General features: G+C 38.5%; 1 protein-coding gene and 1 long non-coding RNA gene across 2 annotated transcripts; one reads left to right on the forward strand and one right to left on the reverse strand.

The window, feature by feature from the left end:
* Window positions 1–235: 235 nt before the first annotated feature.
* On the reverse strand, window positions 236–26,040 carry plg (plasminogen). The gene is made up of 19 exons (XM_036147189.1): window positions 25,921–26,040; window positions 20,189–20,324; window positions 20,006–20,112; window positions 19,667–19,781; window positions 19,425–19,564; window positions 18,033–18,153; window positions 17,800–17,918; window positions 15,185–15,347; window positions 14,924–15,048; window positions 14,640–14,799; window positions 12,646–12,812; window positions 12,430–12,578; window positions 10,383–10,476; window positions 6,145–6,259; window positions 5,744–5,818; window positions 5,503–5,643; window positions 1,915–2,021; window positions 1,110–1,255; window positions 236–680 (listed from the first exon to the last, which is right to left on the reverse strand). The coding sequence occupies exons 1-19, from the start codon at window positions 25,967–25,969 to the stop codon at window positions 519–521; spliced, it is 2,391 nt and encodes a 796-aa protein (XP_036003082.1). The 5' UTR covers window positions 25,970–26,040; the 3' UTR covers window positions 236–518.
* LOC118566125 lies at window positions 10,983–21,746 on the forward strand. The gene is made up of 3 exons (XR_004932819.1): window positions 10,983–12,004; window positions 16,374–16,435; window positions 21,692–21,746. It is a non-coding gene; the product is annotated as an uncharacterized LOC118566125 (long non-coding RNA).
* Window positions 26,041–26,260: the final 220 nt, after the last annotated feature.

Raw genomic sequence — 26,260 nt, forward strand, 5'->3', positions numbered from 1 at the left:
CTGAAACACTGTTCCTTCACTGAAAGAGATATGGAGGAAAAAAAATAGTATATGCACAGGATGTTTTAAGAATCCAAAGTAAATTATATTGATTATTTTTAAATATTTTTCTCAAAGGTCTTTCAAATAAACATGTCCATTACATTAATTTGTCCTGGTAGATCATCATTTTAATCAAAACAAAGCTCTTTTTTTTTGTTTTTTTCTGACATAAAAAAGGTCAGTTGGCCAACGATCTGATGTAAAACTTTTAATTCTAGTATTCCCTTTAAAATGCTTTCATCCTCATTTTAAAATGAAAAATAAAGGGATTTTTGGAACCAAAAACAACCTAATTCTATTGTTTTATTTAATCAATTCAAATAGCATATGGTAGACTTTTTTTTTAACAAGTATGGATTCCAGATTTCCTTGTCATAACATTTCATTTAAAGCCATCACAGAAAACTGAGTTATGTAGACCCAAAACCACGAAGGATGCACTGTTTGACGACAAGTCCTTTTCACGGTGGAACATCTCAATTGGCTTTTATTGTTCTGTCAATCCAGTCCACAAACTTCGAGACTCGAGCGTAGACTCCAGGTTTCAGGGCGTTGGCACACCCCAAACCCCATGAAGTCACGCCCTGCAGAACGTACTTATTCTGTGCAAAACAGACCAGAGGACCTCCACTGTCACCCTGTTGGGAGAACAAGAAAACAAATCAGACAAACATTTCATTAAAATTAAAATTATTGAATGACCTTTTATTTTCATTTGTTTATTTATGAGGACTCAGTGTAGGATAAAAAAGGCGCAATTTTCCGGCCGGATTTCTTTTTTTCAAAAAAATATTTAATGTTTTGGTTGTATCATCATTGTAGCTGGTAAATAAAGGTTTAAATAAATAAAAATATTATTAATTTATAGAGTAAACATGCTTATTTATGAATTACACCATCTCTCAATATAAAACAATATTTAATAGATCATTAGAAATTAGAAATGCATAGAGAATGAGCAAATGATACATGAACTAGTTCATTTTTGGCACTGTGAATTTACAAATTCCTATGTGGTGAACTAGTTTTTATTTTTCTGACTCTAGAGGGATGCACGTTTTCTGTACCTGGCAGCTGTCGACTCCTCCATCAAGGTTTCCTGCACACATCTCGTGGTCTTTAACTCTTCCGTTCAGGTAAGATGGCCGATTGCATTTTCTGTTCTCGATTACGGGAAAACCAGCTTCTTTCAGGAAACCTTCGCCTCCACTACCTGAAACACACAACACAGTTGTTGCACTTAACAGATTTCCCCATTACAGTTTTTACGCAGCTGTTAAAGAAACTGAACTCAATGTTTACATGAAAGGTAATGTTTTTTCAGTTATCCTGGTGTATTGCTGGTAATGATAATTAATTTTGATTTCCTGGCCCTCTGAACATTTTAATCAAGGACTTTTCAGGTATTTAATTAAAAGGAAGCTGATATTTTTTGCTTTTAGCAACCTGTGAAGAGTTTTCTGAATATTCTACATCTTAGTAAAGCAAGTAGATTAAAACATCAAAAAGGTCCCAAAAATATGACAGCACACATAATTAAATGATGTAAATGTTATTGCCTATTTGAACATTATTATCTCAGAATGTCTAAATGCACATTTCTATAAATGAAGCTTCAAATCATCGCTGCACAAAAGCACCGTATTACCTCATTATTTGTAATCCGTGACTCATAAAGGACAACTACTTCATAAAAACTTTTAAATCTTCATCTTTTAAGTTAATCTTTTGAACTTAATAATGGGGAAAAAACACTGTAACCCTCGTTCACTGCCTGTTTGTTTGTCTTTTATGTGTTCTCCTAGCCGGAGTGGCCAAATATACATTTCACCATGATAACAATAAAGATTCATAGAATAGTTTGTGACATACCTTGAGTCTCACCCCAACCAGTGACGTAACACTCCGTTCCACTGGGAACGATGTAATCCTTTTCTGGCAGACAGGCAGGAAGCACTTTGTCATTTATAAGAGCGGGCCTAATAAAAAAATAAAGAATAAAGATACACATCAACAGTTCCTACTGTTCTCCAATTTACATTGCTTGTTGTCATTTCAGCTTTTAACTGTTTGTTTTATGTTATTTTTTTGTTCATAGAAGGTACGCCTGGTCTGGCGTTCTGTTACCTGTGACATCATCCAGAGAAGACAGATCATCCTCTATTACCATCTAACATAGAAAGTACCACTGGATCAATGTGAGCTTCTGTGCTTTCTGTGTCTCTGCTCTGTCTTCTCTAAGCCCCAGTGGGTCGAGGCAGATGAGCGTTCACACTGAGCCTGGTTCTGGTTCTGCTGGAGGTTCTCCTCCCTGTTAAAGGGGAGTTTTCCTCTCCACTGTCGCTTCATGCATGCTCAGTATGAGGGATTGCTGCAAAGCCATCAACAATGCAGACGACTGTCCACTGTGGCTCTACGCTCTTTCAGGAGGAGTGAATGCTGCTTGGAGAGACTTGATGCAACCTGCTAGCTTTCCTTAGATAGGATTTTTTTTTTTTGACCAATTTGTATAATCTGATTGAATTTTGACTTTGGAAAGTGCCTTGAGATGACTTGTTTCATGAATTGGCTCTATATAAATAAAATTCTATTGAATTGAATAATCACTTTAATGCGTTTTAAACACATCCAGACCACAGTTGGGTGTTACAAACAACATAACTGATGGGCATCATTTTCGTAGTTAATCCAGGTTTTGTGGCAAAATGTATGTGAAGTTGAGACCTGCTGACAAATCACAATCATCAATATAGTCGTTGGAAAAAACAACAACTGTTAGGCAGCCACGGGAATGACTAAGTAGACCCTAGGATGCAAGAGTCTGTTCAACCATCTTTAGTAGTAATATGTTTAGTAAATTTAGCACCCACAGTAGGGAAATTTGTGTTCAGTAGATAAGTTGCTAGTTTTAATAATGTTTCTTGGCAATAAATCTTGTTGAAAAAGTTTATTTAATGTTCTATAAGTGGTGCCATGTTTAAACAGACTGCTACGTGTATTTTATGAACATTTAAATCTTGTCTGATGCTAATAAGTATTTGCACACTTTTTTACCTTTTTAAGAAGTGTTGTTGGTGCATTCAACTTTAATGTTATGTCCTGATTTGTGTCTATGTGTGAAATCTAAGCTGGTACATAATGACAATAAAGATTATTTAGTCTTGATTTAAGGGGAAAATAAACTAGGGGGTAGAGCAACAGGATTATGTGGGTTACACGCATGAAAAACTTGCCCCACTGTGCAAGAGCTTAATCTGCAATGGACACTTGTCTGGTATCATTTATCAGATTGGTAAAATTTGAAGAAAACAAGACATGAAGGTAAACTAAAAAAAACACACAGAGCCTCTGTAGTGTATAGAACAACCACTCACAACAACAACAGCATGGCATTTTTTTAGGATGTAACCCCCTTAAAACCTGTTCTGTTAAGCATCCATTTATATTGATATGAACCAATTATTCAGAGCTGGATTTCATCTCTTGCATTGAAAGTCCACAATGTAATAAATTGTGTCCGTAACCTGAGTCCTGGTGTAGGATTTGAGCCTTTCCTGCACTCTCAGTCTAACATGCTGCAGACACCTTCATCCTGGTCGACATCTTTCAGCTCTCAGCTGTCATCCACCCCCTCCGCTTCAGATGACTCCACTAATGAGCTCCACTCAATCACTGATGGCACTAATGTCACACCTGATGAAGACCCCGGAGAGGCTGATCCTCAACCATCTTCGCCTAGCAGTCTGGTATCGGGGTGGATTATGCCTTCATCTACCTGCTGCACCAAGTTCTGATCCACCTGGAGAATCCTGGAAGCACTGTGAGGATCATGTTCTTTGATTTCTTCAGTGAGTTCAACACGATCCAACCTGGACTCCTGAAGGACAAGCTGGAGCGGTCAGGAGTGGATCACCACCTGTCCCAGTGGATACTGGATTACCTCACTGGTGGACTGCAGTATACCAGGACACGAGGCTGTTGCAATCATCTCTGACCGGTTTCACCTGTTTCCTCCTCCATATAAACAGTCGAGACCAGACATCAGTGCCAGGTCGTCTTGTTGAGTATGGGTGAGTCTCCTCCTGCAAGTTTCTGTATGGTTTGCTTTTGGATTTTTGACCCCCTTGTCTCCAAAAACCTGAGCCGTCCCGTTCTGTCTGTTCCTGCCTTACCTGCCCCGTTAGTCTGTTTATTTTTGTGCTGTCTTTTGGTTTGATGGTGTTTTTGGTTTTTTCCCTGTTTTGCTTTTTGCTAATAAAAGAACCTGATCTGAACCTCTGCTGGTCTGGTTGAATTCTGGGTCCCCTGCCTCTGATTCATTACAATAGTCGGTCTCATCACAGATGAGGACGAGTCAGAATACAGACATGTGGATCCAGAGCTTTATAGACTGGTGCCAGCAGAACCACCTTAGGTTAAAGAGCTGGTGGTGGACTTTCACACACCTAGACCCACCTCACTGACACAGGTGGACATCCAGGGAACCGATACGGAGATAGCGGACTCCTATAAGTACCTGGATGCTCACCAGAACCATGAACTGCACTGGACTCATAATACTCATGCTCTTTACAGGAAGGGTCAGTGCAGACTCTACCTGCTGAGGATGCTGAGGTATTTTGGACTACTGGGGGCACTCCTGAATCCTTCTTTAACTCTGTGGTGGCATCAGCTGCCTTCTATGGTGTGGTTTGCTGGAGCAGCTTATCTGTAGCTGAGAGGAAGCGGCTGGATAAACTCATTAGGAGAGCCAGCTCTGTCCTGGGATGCCCTCTGGACCCAGTGCCTGGAGCTGTTGCAGAGCTGCAGAGCTCTTTCAGCGACAGACTGCTACACCCCAGATGCTCTAAGGAGCGCTTCCGCAGGTCGTTCCTCTCGGCTGCAATCAGACTAGATAATCTTGGCTGCTCCCAACAGACATAACTGTTTACATCATTCTAATTGTTGACCAACCATTAATTGTTTACTCTGTTCCCAGATGCTAGGGTAACACGCCTTAGCAAGGGATGCTGCTGCACTATTATGCCTATTGCATATTCTATTATTCTGCATGATGTAAATAGTCCTTGTTTTCTGTATTAAAAATGTGAAGGAATGTGTTTTCCTTATCTGTATGGGGTGGATGACAGTAGAAAATCATCCTAATTGACAGAAATAAATACTTAAAGACAGCGTCTATAATGGAGCTACTTAATGTGTTTCACTTAGTGAAAGGAGTTACTGAAATAAATAACCTTTTCGATATAATTCTGATATGTTGAATGGGTTGTTACATTGCAACTTCATCTTAACGTTGACCTCCAGAAGGCATCTAAAACTTGATTTAGTCTTCTAAGCGTTCACAATTTTAACCAATTTTAACCTCAACATCTGAAGTGTAATAAGGTGTGTTTGTGTGGGGAAATAACAACATAACACCATACTGTGTTGGGACATAATTACAGTTAAAGTTATACTAACCTCTGTAGTTTGAGAAGAGCAATATCAGCTCCATTAGGTCCCAGCACCAGTTTCTCCAGCTGCCTCAATTGTTTGGACGGCTCTGAAGCTGCTTCCGTGTGGATACCCAGGACTACCTGGTAGGCTGAGGGCCGCTTGGAACTACAGCAGCAGAGAACATGCAAACCAATCATCCAATGTTTGTTTTTAACTGCAGGATTTATTCTACGAGTGTGCCATCGTAAGGCTGCGGTTATCTGACCCTTCTAGGCAGTGTGCAGCAGTGAGGACCCACTGTGGGTGAATCAGAGTCCCGCCACAGAAATGGACGCCTGAACTGATAAAAGAAGAGACAACATATGGTACAAAGCTGTGGGGTAAAGTTGAAATTCAAATATAAAAAAAAAAAAAAAAATCCAAAACTAAAAGACAAAAGTCAATTATGAACACCAAGCTGATACAGCAGTTATTAGATCAATCAATATGACTTTCAGTTGTATATGGTATTATAAAGATTAAGTGACAGACATTATGATAAGTTACATCTAAAAGAGTATAGTATAAAGACCATGGCTATTCATATCAATAGTTGGAAGATGGCATGAAAAGAAATACAATTTTGGCAAAGTCTTTCATGTCATATTTTAGTGTTGTTCTACTCACCTGGTTCGCAGGCTGATTTGCCAGGGCCAGGAGTGAGGTTTGGACACACAACCACCAACAACGCGACCAAAACAGCGCATTGGTTTGACAACCGGTGTCCCACAGTCCAATCCAGCTACAAAGAAAGTTAACAGTTAATTTTACAATGGTGGTTTGTAAAATGCCTGTTTTTTTTTTTGTTTTAAATGGGAGCAATACAAAGAATGGAGCTTTAATCTTAAAGTAATTTTCTATTTACAATTCTTTTGTATTTTAGTTTCAGGTTTGGCAACCATGCTGCCGCTCATTAATCGAGTCAATCAAACTTTATTTCTACAGCACCTTCCAAAAATCTTTGCAGTGACCAAAGTGCTTTACAAAATATAAAACAAAAATACAGAGCGCAATAAAACAGAGACAGTATTAAGCAAAAGCTAGAAGTACAAATGTGTTAACACATGAAAGTAAAACTGGACAGTCATTATACTCTTTCAACACCCTAACATGTTTTTTTTTCCAGCAAAGCCTTAAAAGCCAGAACATTAGATAGTTAAATCACATTCTGCGTGAGATTCTGAAAACATTAGGGCCACCACCCAAGTCTTCAACTTTATAGGCACTCTTCTCCAAGTGATATTAAAGCAGAGTTTTGACAACACCCCCGCAATGCAAAGAGCTTTTTGAATCTCGGGTAACTTTTGTCTGCTCTAGACATCCGCCCAAATAGATGTTTTTAGCTCTCAAATGGATGTTTTTAGCTACTCCAGCAATCACTGCTTAGGTATCAGGTTCCACTTCCTCATTGTCAGACATGGGAACCAGACTGAATGGTTCCCTGTAATGTTCCTTCAAATAAGTGCTTAAATCCGTGCTGTTTTGCAACATTTTTTTTTCATTCTTGTAAATAGATTGCTTGTGTCTTTTATGCATAAACATACATACACGTTTTGTAATTTTTTAAAAATCATCCTACTTAGTTGGCCACTTTTTTAAAGGGAATATTTCATGCTTTTCAGTTCTTCCTTTTCACCATTAAATTGACAAAAATTCCTGGATAGGTGTCGAAATGTTTTCAGAAAAAACTGAGTTCTTATTCAGTTCTTATTTAAGCCTGTTTGCTGTTGCGATGACCCGGATTGTGCCATTACACACAATTCTAAGTCATCTAAATGTTTAATAAATACCGTAACCCTGAGTCTGTTAGGTACTGTCCGGTGAATATCAGCTCTAGAGCTGATATCAGGACAATAACTGAAAGGAATGATTTGAGCACTGGGGATCTTTTAACAGCAAACTCTGCACACACAAATGATAAATGAGTGACAACTTCTCCTCAAGTTCAAGAATTTATTAACAGAAATAAAATGGACATCCAGACAACATCTATATAATGTTGTTTATCTGAATTAACACTATATTTCAATCAACAAATCCTCTCTATGAGGCTAGTGAAAATGAACTAAAACTACTAAGCAAAATATAGATAAAAAGAAGCTAAGGAACTATGTACACACAATAGGAACAAAAAACAAATAAAATGGTTGAAAACCATCATCAGAATGATTCAGCAAATCCTGGTTCACTGCAGATTTAAGTTAGAGAACCAAAGTTCATCTTAAAGAAGGTGGAATGAGGTTAAATTAGCTTAACTAATTTAGAACATTTAGTCTGTTCAATCTATTCACAATGCAAATCTGAGTCATATAAGACATTATTCGAGGAAATAACATTTTAAAGAATTATTTCCTCAAGAGTAATCAATAACCTTTAGGACGTTTAATTTTTATTAATGTAATTATTTTTCCGTGAAATAATTAAGACTCGAATTGGTAACTTAGGAAGCTAGAGGGCGCTGTAAGCAGACGATCGACTGGAAATAATGTGTCGGGGTACTTCCTGTGGCCATTGTTTACATTAGCTTAACTTTAATCCTAACGTTACACAAGCACCATTAAATTAACATTAATCTTCCCTGTCACTGCTGTACTAACGCTCATAGTTCTATGAAACGATGGCGGAACGAACAATGACAATTCTTATGTTTAAAACAAGCTGTAGTTATGTTTTACTAGGGTATTAGCAGTAATACAAGATAGAGATGTTGATTTGCTCCACATGCCAGGGTAGATTTGCTCTACAAAAAAGATATCTCAAGACAGAATCCTTATTGGGGGATTGACTTTATCAAAGAAAGTGTGCTTGTGTTGAGTGAGTGAGTGTATGCGAGTGAGTTTGTCACCTGGAGGTGTACAGTTGTTAGGGTGGAGAGAGCGATAGAAGGCAGTATATTAGACTGGTGCAAAGTACTTCTAATGACAATATCTACTATTTACGGTAGGTTCATTTGACCACCAAATGGCTCAATGAGCTCAGTGGATAAAAAATAACATTAAAATAACAAGGTCTGTGTACAAATAAGAAATTTTACTTTAATGTGAACTCTAGGTTTTCATCTCTCTGGTGCAGTTTTGGTTAAAACAAGTCTGTTCTTTACTCATGAAGTTACTTGCCGCAGGTAGTGTGGGTAGGAATTTTACTCAAGAGTAGCAATACTTGAGTAATAATGACTTAACTCAAAGTAAAAAGTAGAGTACATTAAAACTACTCCTAAAAGTACCTTTTGTTCAAAAAGTTACTCAAGTAAATGTAACTGGTTATTACCCACCTCTGACCAGCCACAATGCCACCACCACAGCACGGTCCAAGCCTGAGACCTGGGCCCCCTTAGCGTTTTGGGGGTTTGCAACAAGCAAGAGAACTCCCCACCCCTCCAACCTCCCCCAACCACCCACCTACCCACCAAACCTGCTGACATACTGGACAAGGGCACATTAACATTTCACCGGGTGGGATGATAATGTGCACCAAACCCCCGACGATGCTAGAGACCCCCCAATGCCAAACCCCCACACCTCCAGTTCCCACGGAACCAGCACCAGTGTTGTAACAAAAGAGGACCCTTCTAAATCCACCCAGGTAAAGTCATAACCGTAAGGATGCATTCCATCAGTTTGTATTTAATAGTGAAGCCACAGGGAAGTGTATTGTCCTTTAGGTTAAATTATAAACCAGAAATGTGTGCAATACACCCTCTGGGACTAAGTTGATGATTCCATTTACTAGTAAGTGCATTTGTAAGATCAGACATTAAAGATGGGCTTGATTCACAGTCTCTGCTTTAATTTACCCCAAAGGAGCTCTATCAGCTATTATGGAATGGAAACCTGACCAGGTTGTACCTTACCGCTTGACCAATGACCACTGGAGACAGGTACCAGAGAGTATAGACAATGGATGGATGGAGCTGCATCAGGTGGAGGCCGTGACTCTAGGAAGGCCACTCTAGTTCTTTCACACTAAACCTGATCATCCATATTTTATTGACCTTGCTTGGTGCACTCATCTACAAATGGAAGTGTTCAGAATGCCTCATTTCACTGACTTAGATGGATGAGTGAATAATTTTGTAGATATGGTGAATGTTCCTCTATTCACCTTAGAATACAGAAATATAAATTATATACAGACTAGAATAAACTGCTGCTTATGCATATAGGAAGAAATTATTGTTGATGAATTAATAACTACAAAAGTACAGATATGACAGGAATCTTAAAGTGAAATCTCAAGGTAGTGTCGGTTTTATTTCTTAAATCCTAATTAAAGATTATTTAAAATTTATCTTAATACATATACAAAAAATGCACAAAAGACAGACAACATTGAATAAAATGTTTTATACCCCCAATCATTTATTTTTACCTTCCTAGAGTTAAAACTTAAAACCTTCCCAGTTCCATTTTACACAGTGTTTACAACCCTGTTTTTAAAGGGTGGGATGTAATGATCTCAAAAGAATTAACCATTCTGCTGCATAACCTATTTTTTGTTTCATAATGCTCTAGATCTTTTATTTAGTGGGTTACAAATCTGTAGTGCAGGCATTTTAGACCAGTATCCAGAATCAGAACTGTACACCTGTATTTTGTCCATGACTTGGTTTGGTTTTATCTAAAAGAAATTAGCAAATTTTGTCTTGCAAAAATGTGAGCAAAAGCATTTTGGGCTGTTTAGATCATAAAGTGTCAGATGTTTGCTGAGGAAATCTTTCGAAGAATAATGCTAAATCTTTAGTGTGTCTTTGAATCAGCAATGTTGGTATCATTTTAAAGTAACTGTAGAGTGTCTGCTTCATTTATGTAGGCCTGGTAACTCATGCCATGATCTACAAATCCAACCTTAAAATAACATTCACGCACCACAATCAGGGATCTGGCAGTAGTCCCACTTCTTGTTCCGGTCAGTGGTGTAGCACCATGGTCCGTTCACGTCGTTGTCTGGGTTTCTGCAGCTCTGATCAAGATTTATGGAAGACAGAGTGAGTATGAAAGAAAAACACCATGTGTGCTTTATTACTACTTTATGCAGCTCCTGTACAAAATTCAAACCTTTTAATCTTCTTCACATTTTATCATCTTACCAACACAAAATGCAATGGCTGGTATGAGACAAACCAGTAAATCATAGTGCCAAGTCATCAAACATAAAAAATAAAAATAGTGACTTGCACCTGTATTCTGTTGAACCCTGATGCCTTGAAATAAAATCCTCTGCAACCTTGTATCCTTCAAAAGTTACCTAATTAACTTACCTGTGATCAAGGGGAGTTAATGGGATTTCCTACAGTATTATCCAGTATTTAGCTCCAACTGTCTTCCCATTAAATCTGACCTGTTTCTGTCCCTGTTGAAGAAAAGCTGTCCCAGAGTATGATGCTGCCACTACTTTATTCCACTGAGGATATGGTGTCTATATAGGTATGTCTAGAGTCTATATTTAGCCTCGCCTAAATATTTTTCAAAATAAACACAGCAAAACTACATGAAAACCCTTATGGAAATACAGGAGAAGCCTTGTATATCTACATCTTGACAATAGCTGCAGCAAATATGGGCTGAATCAGTTAAAGCATATTTGTTTCACAAAGGTTTTAGTAGGCAGTGTGACAGGCGTGCTGTTTTCCATTCTAGGACTCATTCTGCACATGAAAAACCCTTTGGTATTATGAGTTACCCTGTGTTTCATCAACATGTATTATTGTGCACAGCATAAATCAATACAACAAAGAGAAATGTCAGAAATAGTGACTCATATCTGTTTAAGAAACTTCTAGAAAGATCTGTTCACTCCACTGCATTGTCATGGTGATAAACATTTAGAGGGGAGAAAAAAATCTCGCTGTAGAATGTTACATTGTTAATTGGTCACAGCTGCAGCTCGTGAGAGTTTTGTCAGCTCCATTGCATGCCGATTACAAAACTAACACAGCTGGAAGAGATATACTCTGTATCTTGTTTAAAAGGTAGGACTCTCTCATTTTTAAAACTACCAACCTTGGGGGGTGGAGTTAAGCATGTCTGCACAGAAAAGCAATTTTCTGAGAGAGTCAGCAATGTTTGATGGACAGTCAAATGTTTTTTTGTGTGATTAAAATGCTGTAAAACCGAAAGTATTTTTGAAAAAAGTTAGGGGCTGGGTTTATAAACATTAAAGCCTCCTCTTTTTAGGAAAGAAAAAACTTGACCATTTCTGGCCTGCCTTTAAAGCCTGATAAAATAGGTGTAGCTCTGCCTAACCCGAGACCAGGCCAGACGGGTTTAAGATGTTAAAGGCTGGTATCCTGCAGGTTTTGGATGCTTTCCTGCTTCAATACACCTGAATCAAACAGGTGGGTCATTAGCAGGCTTCTACAGAGCCTGATGCAATGTTAAGGAGCATATTCAAGGATTTGAATCAGGAATTCTGGAGCAGAGACATATCTAAAAGATGCGGAAAACCAACCCTGGAGGACCAGAGTCTGACACCAGCACCAATTGAGAGGGTGAGTTTGGTCCCCATCAACAAATTCTCCATCTGAGCCGTAGATTTCTGCTGCTCCTCCAGAGTTACCGTGCCTCTCTATGTTCTTACATCTTCTCTTTGTCCTTTTCCAAATGCTTTCACAGAAAAGCTGTATTTATTCGATGTGTAAAGGAAATTAATGCCACAAAGATAGACAAGAAGACAGGTTGCAACGGATTACATTTAGGGGTATCAGAGGAAAAGAGGCTGGATATTATGTGTGCCACACGTTGAAAGAAAATGATGAAAATCATGTTCATGTTCCTTCCACTTCACAATTTTCCACTTCCTAGTTGTTTTATAGATAAAATACAACAAAGCTTGTGGGTATGATGTAGTCAAATGTGCAACAGACTCAAGTGTAATAGTTCTGCAGAGCACTGTATGAGTTTTGAAAATACTTACATTTCCATCCAGACCCTTATCTGGATGACTGGTTGGTGTGAAGCTGTTGTGCTGGTGTGGGCTCTGAGCACTCCAGGCCTGACAAGTTACACCCAGCACAGTCATGGAGGTCGGGCCTCTGTATGCAGCTCCATTTCCGATCTTGCAGTCTGAAACGGAAGCAGATGGTAAAGAGAGCAAAGATACGACAAGGATGAGGGGAAAAAACAGATGCACCTCTCTCTGCAGTAGTCTGGGTGGCCTGAGGAACAGGGTTTTGTCCTGTGGGCTTGCTGGAGCATTTTTCAATGTTGCAATACTCCCAGCGGACTTTGGGGTCGGTGGTGTAACACCATGGTGCTCGGTCTCCGTCGGGATTTCTGCACAGATTTCTCCTGAGGTCCCTGTTAAAGGAGAACAGTAAAGCATCAAACAAGGGCTTCGTGCAATCGTGTTAATATTCCATACCCAGTTATTGGTTATTGTGCAAAAACTGATGATCGTAGGAAGTTATACACTTTAGATAAAACATAAATATTAAACCATCCTTCAAACATATTAGCCTACCTGTTAAAGACTCATCTTTTACTGCAGGAGCATAACCTAATAAATCCAGTAAACTACAACACAATAATCAGTGGGGAGAAAAATCTGATGTTAATTGTTTTTTTTTATTTATAAACTCACTGCACTAACGATCTCTGCACCAAAAATCCAACTTTAGCATTTTTCTTTTTAAATCAATGCTTTAACTAGATAAAAGTTCCTGGTAAAATTTTAACACATCGGTTTCAGTAAGTAAAACTGGGCTGATATTGCTGATATTGATATAGTGTGTGATTTGGGTGACTTGTAATTTTTAATGATAGATTTGGTGTTTTCTATTGATAAAAGAGCATTTTGGTCAATTATTATTTCCACAAGAATTTATTTTTTGACAATTTTTTATCACCAATTATTTATTTTCATATGGAGATTAATTACCAAACCACCTTTAGTTAAAAAGCACTTTATAATAATGAAGGTCAACAAGGTGCTGTATGTATACAACTTAGAATAACAGTAATTTTATAATAAATAGACAACTAAAACCCAGGCGAGCTAAAAAAGACAAAAGGGATAGTTAAAGACTGTTAAAATAAATAAAAAATAATTAATAATAGTGACAACCTCTCAGGATGTGCAAAAGCAACAAATAGCTGTGTTTTAAGAAGAGTGTTATACTCTGAAAGAGAGAAGGCCTGTTGGGCATGCAATGGCAGATCATCCCACAACTTAGGAGTAATTAAAACATAAAAGGTTATTCCATAAAATATAACTTCATAAATAAATGTATCAGTAGCAGATGTGTGTGTGTGTGTGTGTGTGTGTGTGTGTGTGTGTGTGTGTGTGTGTGAGAATATGTAATATTGTTTTTTTTATTATTATAAATGTAAATGTGAAGTTTGTCAAAATTGGTTTATTCTTCAAATTAATTTTATTTATTCAACACGTTTCTACTCGAGCTTGGTATTTTCTTTACGAGTATTATATTTTAACGTCAATCTTAGACAAACAAACTTATATAGAGGGTTTCATGTGTAAATTTGCCTTGTTTTGTATTATGTTTTTAAGTGTTAAAACATTATACAAAACATGTCATGTGTACTTTGTGTTAAATCAATGTTGTGTATTTCAGCCGGGTTTGATTTTATAACTCTTAACTGTTCTGCCAACTGTTCATTTGGGAACCATTACTCTAAAGTTTATTTATTGTATTTTATTTATTGTATTTGGGAAGAAGCTGCTGGACCGTCAACTTGATCGTCTTTCTTGTAAGGTATGTTTTAACTTTTTATACAAAGAAATGTTTCATTTGCCGGGTGTGTGATGGTCTTTGGATGTTAAATATGTGAGTGTATTCTTTTAAAAATAACGTCATTACTATTTATGTTGAAGATAAGCTTTGTTATGTGGATTAATAACTCAAATTTATGTAGTATACCACGATACGGTAACAGTTGGCTTGTCATTCAGGGCAGAAGCTGCAGCACCACTGCTACAGGAACTTTGTTTTCTTTCTTGTTAGAATAAATACAGTAAGGCTGGATGTATCTACTGTCAAGTTCAACCTGCTAGACCTGAGACAAACAAAGAGGTTACACATACACAGCAGTTTATAGTGTTTCAACCTGGAAAACCTCAGTTTTACCGACTTAATAATCCATGACTCCTGATGCTTCTGTACTCACGCTAAGGGGTAACTCGCTGGAGTTTTGTCGTGTCTTTGCGGGGTCTGAGAGAGCCACCTCTGGCATCTTTTCCCACTGATGGTCTCTGATGTTATTCCCCGATAGCTGCTGCCGTTCCCCTCATAGCAGTCGTCTTCCTCGGGGGGAACCACACCTTCATCTGCACAGAGAGACAATATATTTTCACATTAAATGGCGTTACTTTTCTTACGCCAGGCCCAAATGTTTCCAGGAGTTTTAGGAGATAAACTTATGTTTGACACATCATTTGCTCCTTGTCATACTTGGATCTGCAGCGTCTCCACAGCGTGGCACAGAGCAGTACTCCCAGCGAGTCTCAGAGTCGGTGGTGTAACACCAAGGTCTCCTTTCATTGTCGGGATTACGACAATAGTTATTATCTAAACCTCTGAAAAGGAAGAACACAGACAAAGCAATTATGAACATTTTCAAGGCTACTCCAGAGAGTATTCTAGTGTGAAGATTGACAAGTAGTACCATCATTAATTTTCCTTTTATGTCATTTATCTAAAAAATGTCCTCACTTGCAGGGGTAGTTCTCAGGTGTGCGGTTGTGCTTATGAGGCGTCTGAGCAGACCAGCTCTGACAGGTTTTGCCACTCTCTGTTACAGCAATCGTTCCTCTGTACTCTTGACCCTCACCACTGATGCAAGTCATTTCCGGGACGATGGTGGGAGGCTCCGATGCTAAAAAGAGGAAAAAAGTTGACAGAGCTCAAATGCAATTGATCGAAAGTGCCTTGCTTCATATTGTATTGGATTTTAACAGGATAGAGCAATAAAAGTAGTGCTTAGTAGTGAAATGGAAGGAAAATTGGCCAATATTTTCATTTGTGGCAAATTAATATCAGAAAAGTGTGAGTTGACGCCTACGGAGCCCGGGACAGCTCACTTTAAGTGATATTTTTTTTCAGGTCGTGATAATTTGTGAGCACGTTTTCATTTAATTGAGCACTCGAATTAATAAAACTTATTCGAGCACACGTTTTAATTATTCGTGGGTGCGTTTTGGTAGATCGAGATCTCGAATATACTATAACGTGCTCATGTTTACATGTGTCAAGACAATATTGAGTGCACGTTTTACATATTGTGGCCACGTTTAAGTAGATCGTGCACACAATGTTCTATAACCATGTTCACTAAATTGTGCTCTCGTTTTAATAAATCGTGCGCTCGTTTGAGTAAGTAGTGCACTCGTTTTATAAATTGTGCCCTCGTTTTACTATGCTTAAAATGAGAGCTCAATTTAGTAAAATGAGCTCACACTATACTAAACCGAGAGCAGAATATAGTAAATTGTGCACACGATTTAGTAAAACGAGCGCACATTCTCTCAACATGCAAAACATTTTGCGATGACCCCTCTAGGGCTCCGTAGACGCCCCCATAGAGTCAACATTTTGTAGAAACTGCTTATGCTTAAAGCATTTTGAGGTATTACCACATTCACACATCTATTGACAGAAACATTGGCCATTGTTCTTGGATAAATAGCTCAAGCTCAGTCAGAGTGAATGGAGAGCATCAGTGAAGATCGATTTAAAGCATTGTCATACATTTTCATGTTTCACTTATTTCTGGTCTTTAATTAGGCCATTTTAACTTATTATGGTTTCATCTGAACCAGTCTGTGGCAGCTCTGACTGTATGTTCAGAGACATTTCCCTGCTGAAAGGTAAAAATTTTACAGGGATTTTCTCTTTCTTCCAGGATTTCTTCCAGGATTACCCTGCTCCATATTTCTACAAACCCTGATGACTATCCCTAATGGGGTAAAACCGTAATGCCATATTTTTTGGACTATAAGTTGCACTTTTTTGTATAATTTGGCCGATCCTGCGACTCCAGGTGTGACTTATATATCAATTTTAAATGGTAATTAATATTGACCAGCATGAAGTAAACATTACCATGGATGCTGTTTTATTCAGTTGCTCTTCCTTTTTAATCATAGTTGTATTCACATAGATTTAAAAAGTATATTATTATAAACATGTTTATATTATGTGAAGTTTAGATGAGCTTGGACTCTTGTTGTTCAAAGGTCAGTACTGGTACCCCTTTGTATGACACAGTACCGACGAAGTAGCTCTCAGTTTCCAAAAAGGCTGCTGACCTCTGAGCTAGCGCTAGCTTACAGCTCTCTTGTCCAGGCGGTTCACAACTTCACCGATGCAGGTGAGCTTTTTTGTTGCTTTCAATCCGTGTCGTACTGTTAGCTTAGCACGTAGCACCGTTACGCTCACGGTCTAACTTCAACCTAATTTCGACAAATGCGCTGGAACAGTGGGAGTTGCTTAGCTTCGTGAGACCATCCTGATCTCGCGAGCTTTCAAGGTTTCACTTGCAGATCAGTCTGGCTACTTTCCGTTAAAGAAAATTTGGAGCAGTTCACCAAACGAACGTCCAATCAGCGTTGGCTTTGAGGCGGGTTGAGGTGTGACGCAACGGGAAGCGCGACAGTTCAGTCTAAAGAACATGGCGGTTTCAGCCGACGAAACTAGCGTTAGCGTGGCTATCGAGCAAGTTTTATCGGAATTACAGAGTATTTCTTCACTGAAAGAAGAGCAAAACGCTGCTCTGGAGGCTTTTCTCAGAGGAAAAGATGTTTTTGCTCTTCTCCCGGTTGTGTTTTCGTCGTCACTCTGTTAGTACGTCATATGTTTCGTTGATCTGATTGGTTTATTTGGCCCGTCTATCACCAACATAGGCCAATCAGCTAACCAGTATTTTCGCCCCTTCCCAAAATTACTTCAACGGAAGGTTTCCAGATGGATATGCGGAGCAAATCCATCTGGCGGAGTCAGGTTAGGAGTTGCTGGCTTGTTGCACTAATTTACCCCAATCTACCTCCCAGGTATGTTCCATGTTAGTCATCCGGTTGTGGATGCAGTTGTGTAATTGAATAAAATGCCTTACCAGATTAAATGGCAGTTTTTAGTCTTGGTTTGTGTGAAATTAATGTGACTTATAGTCCGGTGTGACTTATGGTCCTGAAAATACGATAGTAATCAGTGGTTGTTCTGTGACAAAATGTGAAAAAATCACAGGGAGGACTCATATCATGGAAGGGTAGCAATTTCTAAAGAGTTGGAGCAATTGAAAAGAGTGAAAGGACTGAGCTGTTAGGACCTACTGCAGCGAGGAATGGAGCAGAAATCCCATCGTTTGGACGCGCTGGTGGTGAAGCACCATGGTCGTGGATCTCCATCTGGGTTTCTGCAGTAGTTCTCCTCGAGGTATTTCTCTGGAAGACTACAACCAGTGTCAACAGACATGCTTAAGCTTTATTATATCACCTAAAATACCTATCTTTGAGAGTAGGCTAATTTAACCTTGTTAAATATAAATATTTCAGTGCAGGCTTACGCTGCTGGGTTGTAACCATGATTGTGAGGTTGCTGGACGTCCCAGCGCTGGCAGGTGAGACCACTTTCAGTGGTGGAGGTCTTTCCTCTGTAGTTCTCTCCGCTGCAATGAATACAGTCCTCTGCAACCAATTAAAAACAAGGCCGGGACACATTATTTCTTTTAAGCAGTCATATATTCTGGTCCCTTGTAATATTTTGATTCCATTTCCCAACTTTGTCGTTGCACAACTTTGAAGTCACACTTAATACTGAATAATATCTGTGCCTGGGTGTTGGCCTCTTATTTTGCAAAAATAGACTTTTCTGTCTTTCACAACATTAAAGGCATACTATGCAACATTTTTCAGTTAATTAATGTGTTCCATACCGTTTTGGATGATTAAATGAGTCGTTTCAGGTCGAACAAAGGTTTTCTTGGCCGTCCTGGTGGTCTGTGGGGGAAATACCGTACTTGTAATTGCAGGAGCCCTCGGCCCGCACCCACAGGCTCAGAAATCTGTGCATTGCGAGAGTCAGTCTTGCTTTACGGCGAGAACTGCTACACGCCCCCAGGGAAAGGCATGCTCGTTGCTAGCGCAGTGGCGATATTTGTGCAGTTATCATGGCGGAACCAGCGAGAAAACAGCGAAAGCCCATGTCGGAGCAGGCAAGAAAGAGGAAAAGGGCTCTGGACAGAGAGAGGAGTCGTACACGGGTGAACATCGGGCAAGCTTTTTCCGAATGGCGAGAGCTAAAAGAAAAAGAAGGCTGCAAGGCTGACGCGGACCTCGCGTTTCTGCTGATGCGATTGTAAGTAACACTAGAATGGTTTCTCTCTCTCTCTGTGTGCATGTTCATACTTTCACTGTGTTAGTCATTGTTTGTACTGCCGTTTTTTCCACTTTTCGTTGCGTTCGCCTGTCTGCTAAGCTCAAAACAACCAAAGCGCCTGGCTTGACGGAGAAACCAGAACAGCTGAGCATCTTTACGACAGTGCACTTTTACTTTCGCCCTCTGGGGGGAGCCTCGCTGGAAAATCAACCCCAGTTGCATAGTATACCTTTAACACGTGTTCAAACGGTACCAAAAAGTATAATTATGTCTTTTGCACAGTTTAGGTGATCAAATGTCCTGATGGAGTTATAGATCTATCACCCTCTGAAGATGTTAGGCGCATTATAAAACAAAAAATGTCAAGAGGAGAGAATCTGAATTGATTAGCAACATAAATTAGGCAACAATGGGGAAAACGTTCATCTCTAAAACTGTTCTCTTTGGGTCTTAAAATTTTCCTTAAAAATTCAGTTTTGTCCCCAAAAATGTTAAGAATTATTGTCGACAACTGATAAAGAGTTTCCAAGCTGGTTTTTCTTTTCTGTTTTTGTGTTATAAAAAGCAGCGTTGACCGTACCAGTACAGCTGGGCACGTTGCAGTGCTCCCAGCGGGTGTTTGGGTCAGTGGTGTAACACCAGGGTCCTTGAGAGTCGGAATCAGGATTTCTGCAGAAGTTCGAGTCCAGGTCTTTGAGGGGATGGGTCTGTGGTGTGTAACTTCAGCAAAAATGAGAAGGAACAGTTAGGAAAAAAAAGATGATAAATTATAAAATATTGTTGCATTTCATTGCAATTAAAAGGGGGTCTATGAATAGATACTTGGGTCTGTGTGGAGTTTTTGCTTCCCATCTCTGACACAGTTTTCCTGTTTTTGTTCGGTCTTTGGTTCCTCTGTAATCTTCTCCGAGTCCATTTACACACTCCAGGAGGTATTCTAGACAAGACAAAGAAGTTTTCCAGTGGGACTCGTGTAACCGTTACCAAACAGTGATGTTTTACCCCTCAAAGCACACAGCAAACGGGTTTAACATGTCATTGATCTCTGCTGTGTTTGCAGACATGGTTCAAACGTCACTGATGTTGCACCACAGAGTAAAACGTTGACAACTGTGCTATAAGTTTTAAAAAAAATCTTTAGGAAAAAAGGAGAGAACTTGCTTTTCTTTTCATATAAAACGGAGCTTTGTCTGCGAACAACAAGCTCCGTCTTCGAATTTGATGCTGCCGTCCAACATTCCTGATCCTTCTCCACATATATGAAAGCTCTGGAAGAAAAACGTTGTTTCAACTTCGGGTTTTCTGAACCGACGGGAGAAGACGGAGTAACAGGCGTGAACTTACTTGCATGTAAAGGATGTTTCAGCGTCACATTTGGCTGCACAGCTGGCGACTTCGCTTACCATGTACTGCCTTTTGTTCAGAGAGAGAACCCATGCACCTTCAGTTTTGGTGTAGCCGTCTACGTCTGTGGCACCGGCTAAAAAAAATGTTTTTTAATGTTTTAAAGTTTGTTTTTATGTTTCATTCTTTCTTCCATAGTAGTGTAATCAGACTAAGTATGGTTGTCACAATCCATAAATACAATCTTAAACACCAGTAAATCCATTCAGGTAGAAAAAAAAATATGTAGACCTCAAAAAACAAAAACTTTGGGGATTTTATTTTACTTTAATGCTTTAATTTTGTTGGATGCATCATCTGCTTTTCTTAAAATTTTTAAGTTATCATAAAGAGACCAGCAGGACAAACCCCATTCTGAGTGTAAATGGCAGCAATGATTTATGTTCGAAGAATGTTTTTATTTATTTTTTTACACTAAATACCATCAAAAATAATTTGAATTTGCATTAAATATATGAATCATAATAAAATATTTAACAGGGAACCTAAATACAATAACTCACAAAATACAGTAGATGCAAAAGGATCCTGCATGCTATAATATATAAATATAAAATATATTTGAAACAGAATATTTAAGGTGATACACCAACAGAAATCCATTCCCACTGCGTTATGTAATTTTTAACATACTATAAGTTTGCTGAGAAACTGGTGTTTGCAGGGATCAAGACCATGACCCAGTTGGTGCCTGGTTATGTAAGAAAAAGTAACAAGCTCAGAGATACAAAGTGTTTAAAAACTTTAGGTCTTTGTTAGTATTCTACAAGGTATATTCCTAGCAAATTTGTACATTTTTATAAACTCTTGGCTAATGCTACAGCACTGGACTGGTTAGGTCAAAGGAGTAATGACAATGTAAAAAAAACAATAAGAATAATTTACAACTCATAGTGTTCCTAAAGGATGTTTGGCCCCTTATGGACTTTGTGCTTTCTTTTTTGGGTCACATTTAAATTCTTCTTATCCAGAAATGTATTATATCAAACAAAGATACCCAGAGAAAATACAAAAGGCAGTGTTTGAATAATCACTTCAGTTTTTAGGGGAAATAACAGCAATTCAAGCCAAATTGGTAAAAGATAAAACCTTTTAAAATACAAATAATAATAATAAAAATAATAATAATAAAATAAAAAATAAAATCCACTAAACCTAATAACTAATCAGTAGCAACATTTACCATCTAATGTTTGCTTTAACTGGTAATGTGTGTTTTGCATCCCTGGTCAAGAACTTTGGCCCACTCCTCTTTGCACAACTGATTTGATTTAGTTACACTATGAGGGATTTTCCACCATGAGTCATCTGTCCAGACTTTGACTAGGCCATTCTGTCTCTGTTTTTGAGGCATTCAGACGTGCATTTGCTAGTGTGCTTCGGATTATTGATCTGCTGGATAACCCAAGTGCATTTGAGCTTGAAATCACAATCTGATGGTAGGACTTTCTCCTTTAAGTTTTTCCTGCTGAAGAGCAGAATCCACGGTTCCATCAATTGTGGCAAGTTAGTCCAGTCAGAGCAGAGCAGGCCCAGACCATCACACCAACACCACCGTGTTTCACTGCCAGTATGATGTTCTTTTCTTAAATGTTAGTTTCACACCAGATTTAAAGGCAAACACGTTTTAGAAAACGTTTTAAAATGCACTATTGTCATGAATATTTAAAAAAAAAAAAAGCCTTGAATATCATCAAGACATTTGGTAAATGTGAGCCTTTTGTATTTTTAGTTATTTTTGGTTAGCTGTGGATTTCACCCAGTCTGTCACTTATTATTGAATCGTGAACCCTGATCTTAACTGAGGCTGACAAGGCCTGCGGTGCTTTTCTTTCGGGATCTTCTGGGTGGGTCGTTGCTGCACTGTTGGGGTCATGTTGGCAGGCTGAACACTGCTGAGAAGATGCACCACAATTATATTTTCACACAGACAGGTGGGCTTGGGTAGCTTTTTTTCATTGATAAATGAAACAATTATTGGTAAACTGCATTTTAATGTCTACTTACATTATTTTGGTTCGATATAAAGATTAGTTGATCTGAAACATTTAAGTTTGTCAGAAAAACAAAGCCAGAATCTGGTACATTATATAAAAATGGATGATTTGAAAAATCAGGCTAAAGTTTCTTATTTGAAATGATCCCGACCCCAGGTGACAAAGCAAATATTAATTTGATATTATATATTGTTCATATAAATAAATGGAAAGTTTATAATACAGTTGCTAAAGGCAAGGCAAGGCAAATTTATTTATATAGCACAATTCAGTACAGGGACAATGCAAAGTGCTTTACATGATTAAAACATAGCAAACCACTTGATCCATCCATTGTCTATGCCTATCTCCAGTGGTAATTGGACAAGAAGCAGGGTCCACCCTGGACAGGTCATCAGCCTATCACAGGCAACTATACACACACCCATAGTCACATATAAAGGTAATTTAGACAACAATTAACCTTAAAGTCAAGTTTCTGGACATTGGGAGGAAGCCAGAATACCCAGAGAGAACCCACATATGCACAGGGAGAAGATACAGAATGACCCCAGGCAGGGATTTAAACTCAGAACCTTCTTACTGCAAAGCAACAGTGCTACCAACCGGTCCTCTGTGCAGCCCACATTTCAACCAACAGTTTGATGGGCTAAATAATCAGAGCTGCTCTCAGTGGGCACTTTTCTGAAAGAAATCTGATTTTGATGCAATTTTTTGTAAAATTTTATAACAAACTGCCCCCCTACTTATTTAAAAAGAAACAAGTTTTTTTTGTAAAGTATGAAAGGATGTTATTATTTATCTTAATTAAATTCAGTTAAATTCAATTTATGATAAATGTCATCACTTTCCAAAGTCAAATTCAATCAGATTATACAGATTGGTAAAAAAAAATTCCTCTCTAAGGAAACCCAGCAGGTTGCATCAAGTCTCTCCAAGCAGCATTCACTCCTCCTGAAAGAGCGTAGAGCCACAGTGGACAGTCGTCTGCTTTGTTGATGGCTTTGCAGCAATCCCTCATACTGAGCATGCATGAAGCGACAGTGGAGAGGAAAACTCCCCTTTAACAGGGAGGAGAACCTCCAGCAGAACCAGAACCAGGCTCAGTGTGAACGCTCCTCTGCCAGGACCAAGTGTACCTACTATGAAGAGAAAAAGAGAGAGAACAAAAAGTTAAAAGTTGAAATAACAACAAACAATGCAGATTGGAGAACAGTAGGAGAACTCAGCAGAGTGAGAGAAATAGACCCTATTGTCCTCCAGTAGCCTAAGCCTATAGCAGCATAACTACAGAGATAGCTCAAGTAACATGAGCCACTCTGACTAGAAGCTTTGTCAAAAAGGCAAGTTTTAAGTCTAGTCTTAAAAGTAGACGGGGTGTCTGCCTCACGGACCAAAACTGGGAGTTGGTTCCACAGGAGAGGAGCCTGATAGCTGAAGGATCTGCCTCCCATTCTACTTTTAGAGACTCTAAGAACCACCAGCAGACCTGCAGTCTGAGAGCGAAGTGCTCTGTTAGGAACATACGGGGTAATCAGAGCTCTGATATATGATGGAGCTTGATTATTAAGGGCTTTATACGTTAGAAGGAGTATTTTAAATTCTATTCTTGATTTAACAGGAAGCCAATGAAGGGAAGCTAAAATTGGAGAAATATGATCCCTCTTGTTGATTTTCATCAGAACTCTTGCTGCAGCATTTTGGATCAGCTGAAGACTTTGAACTGCATTTTGTGGACTTCTTGATAGTAAAGAATTACAATAGTCCAGCCTTGAAGTAACAAATGCATGGACCAGTTTTTCAGCATCACTCCTGGACAGAATATTTCAAATATTGGTGATGTTCTGGAGGTGAAAAAAAGGAAACTCTGGAAACCTGTTTAATATGGGATTTAAATGACATGTCTTGGTCAAAAATAACACCAAGATTGTTTTACTTTATTACCAGAGGCCAATTAATGCCATCTAGATTAAGTGATTGATTAAGAAATTTATTTTTTGAGGACTCTGGTCCAAAGATTACAACTTCTGTCTTGTCAAAATGTAAAAGCAGGAAAGTCATCCATAGTCAAAGTAACTGATTGGATTCATCAGGATTTATGGATAAATATAGATGAGTGTCATCAGCATAACAGTGGAAATTAATCCCATGCTGTCTGATAATTTTGCCGATCGGAAGCATATATATAGTAAAGAGAATTGGTCCAAGGACTGAACCCTGTGGTACTCCACAAGTGACCCTAGAGTTTGAGGAAGATTTATTATTAACATGAACAAACTGGAATCTGTCTGACAGATAAGATTTAAACCAGCCTAATGCTTTTCCCTAGTCTTTAAAGTATGTTCTTTCTAGGAAAATATTGTGATCAACTGTATCAAATGCAGCACTGAGATCTAACAGGACAAGTACAGACACAAGTCCATTATCTGAGGCCATGAGAATATCATTAGTGACCTTCACCAGAGCTGTTTCAGTCCTATGATGAGCTCTGAAGCCTGACTGAAACTCCTCAAGTAGGTCATTACTTTGTGAATGTTCACATAGTTGATTAGCAACTACTTTCTTAAGAATTTTAGAAAAGAAAAGAAGATTAGATATAGGTCTGTAATTTATTAAGTCATCTTGATCAAGAAATGGTTTCTTAAGTAACAGCTACTTTAAAAGCCTGTGGTACATATTCATTTACTAAGGATAGAGTAATCATGTCTAAAATAGGGGGCATTTATCAAAGGGAATATCTCCTTCAATAACTTGGTAGGGATTGGGTCTAATCTACATCAACTTTCTCATTTACTGCCATCTCTATTCCTGTAATCTATTTTAGTTAATAGCCACACCGACCAATTAGCATGTTTCAGAATCTAATGTTAGTCGTTTTATACAGTGTAATTATTTGAACTAAAACACTTCTGTAATAATTTCATGTGAAAACTTTATTGTTAAGTTGACCTTAGTGTAGGGTAGATATAGGTTGAACTAAAAACATAATTTTTCATCCTGGAGTAGTAGCATTTACCTACCCTTTACTTATGGATGGTAGGTTTTTTTGGAGAGCATTAAAATAAATTTAGTTGTGTAATAAAAAGCTGAAATAGGTCTTTTTCTGTAAACAGAAGCCACAGACAGCATCCGGCTTATTCCATATTTTGCTATAGTATAATGATCAAATGTCATAGATCTGTTTAAAATCTACTCAGTGATTTAAAATCCTCCCACAAGGGCCTGGCGAAAAAAATGTATGTAATTACACAAAGTTTTAGTCACACCGTCCTGCCAAGTGTCAAAGGCAAAAAGACAGAATGACGGATAAGACTGGAAAAAAACACGCAATATGAATAGAGTCTGTGCCGTCAAAACTAGATTGCTTAAAGAAAACATGTAGACATTTTTCATCAAACAACTAAAAGAATACCTTGTAATAGTACATCCATACATTTATATGTGTCATTTTAAACCATTTAAACAAAAACGTATCCAGAAACTAATCGACAAGAAAGACATTCCAGAAGAATTTGATCTTACCCTATTTGTGTGAAACTACTTTTAAGGATCTGTCCTGATTGACTAAACTTATTGAAGACATCTTTTTGATTTTCTCATCTCAAGGGTAGCATGAGTATTGAAATTTGGTTCAAGGAATCAACATTATTATTCAGAAATGTCCTTGAGTCTTACCAGAGCAGATGAAGGCTCCAAGGAGGAGAGCTGTCTTGTATAGGTCCATGTTTAAAGCCCCACACTAGTAGCTCATTGTCAACTCACCCAGATGTTCCCTCAGATGTATAATTAGGGTCCTTATAGCACAGTTGGGAGGATAAATAGGACAGCTCAGATTTTCGTCAATCATTAACAAGGACAGCAAAGAGCAAAGGGTCAAACTCCTTGTTTATAGTCGCTTTTTAGACCAGAGCTGCTGTCCTGCATCCCAATATGAAGGTATTCCATTCATACAGAGCCACTCTGTTCAATTCCTTCCTTGTTCTGGTAAAGAAGAACACAGTCAACTTGAGAGAAG

Source organism: Fundulus heteroclitus, chromosome 15 (genome assembly GCF_011125445.2).
Source record: "Fundulus heteroclitus isolate FHET01 chromosome 15, MU-UCD_Fhet_4.1, whole genome shotgun sequence".
Lineage (NCBI taxonomy): Eukaryota > Metazoa > Chordata > Actinopteri > Cyprinodontiformes > Fundulidae > Fundulus > Fundulus heteroclitus.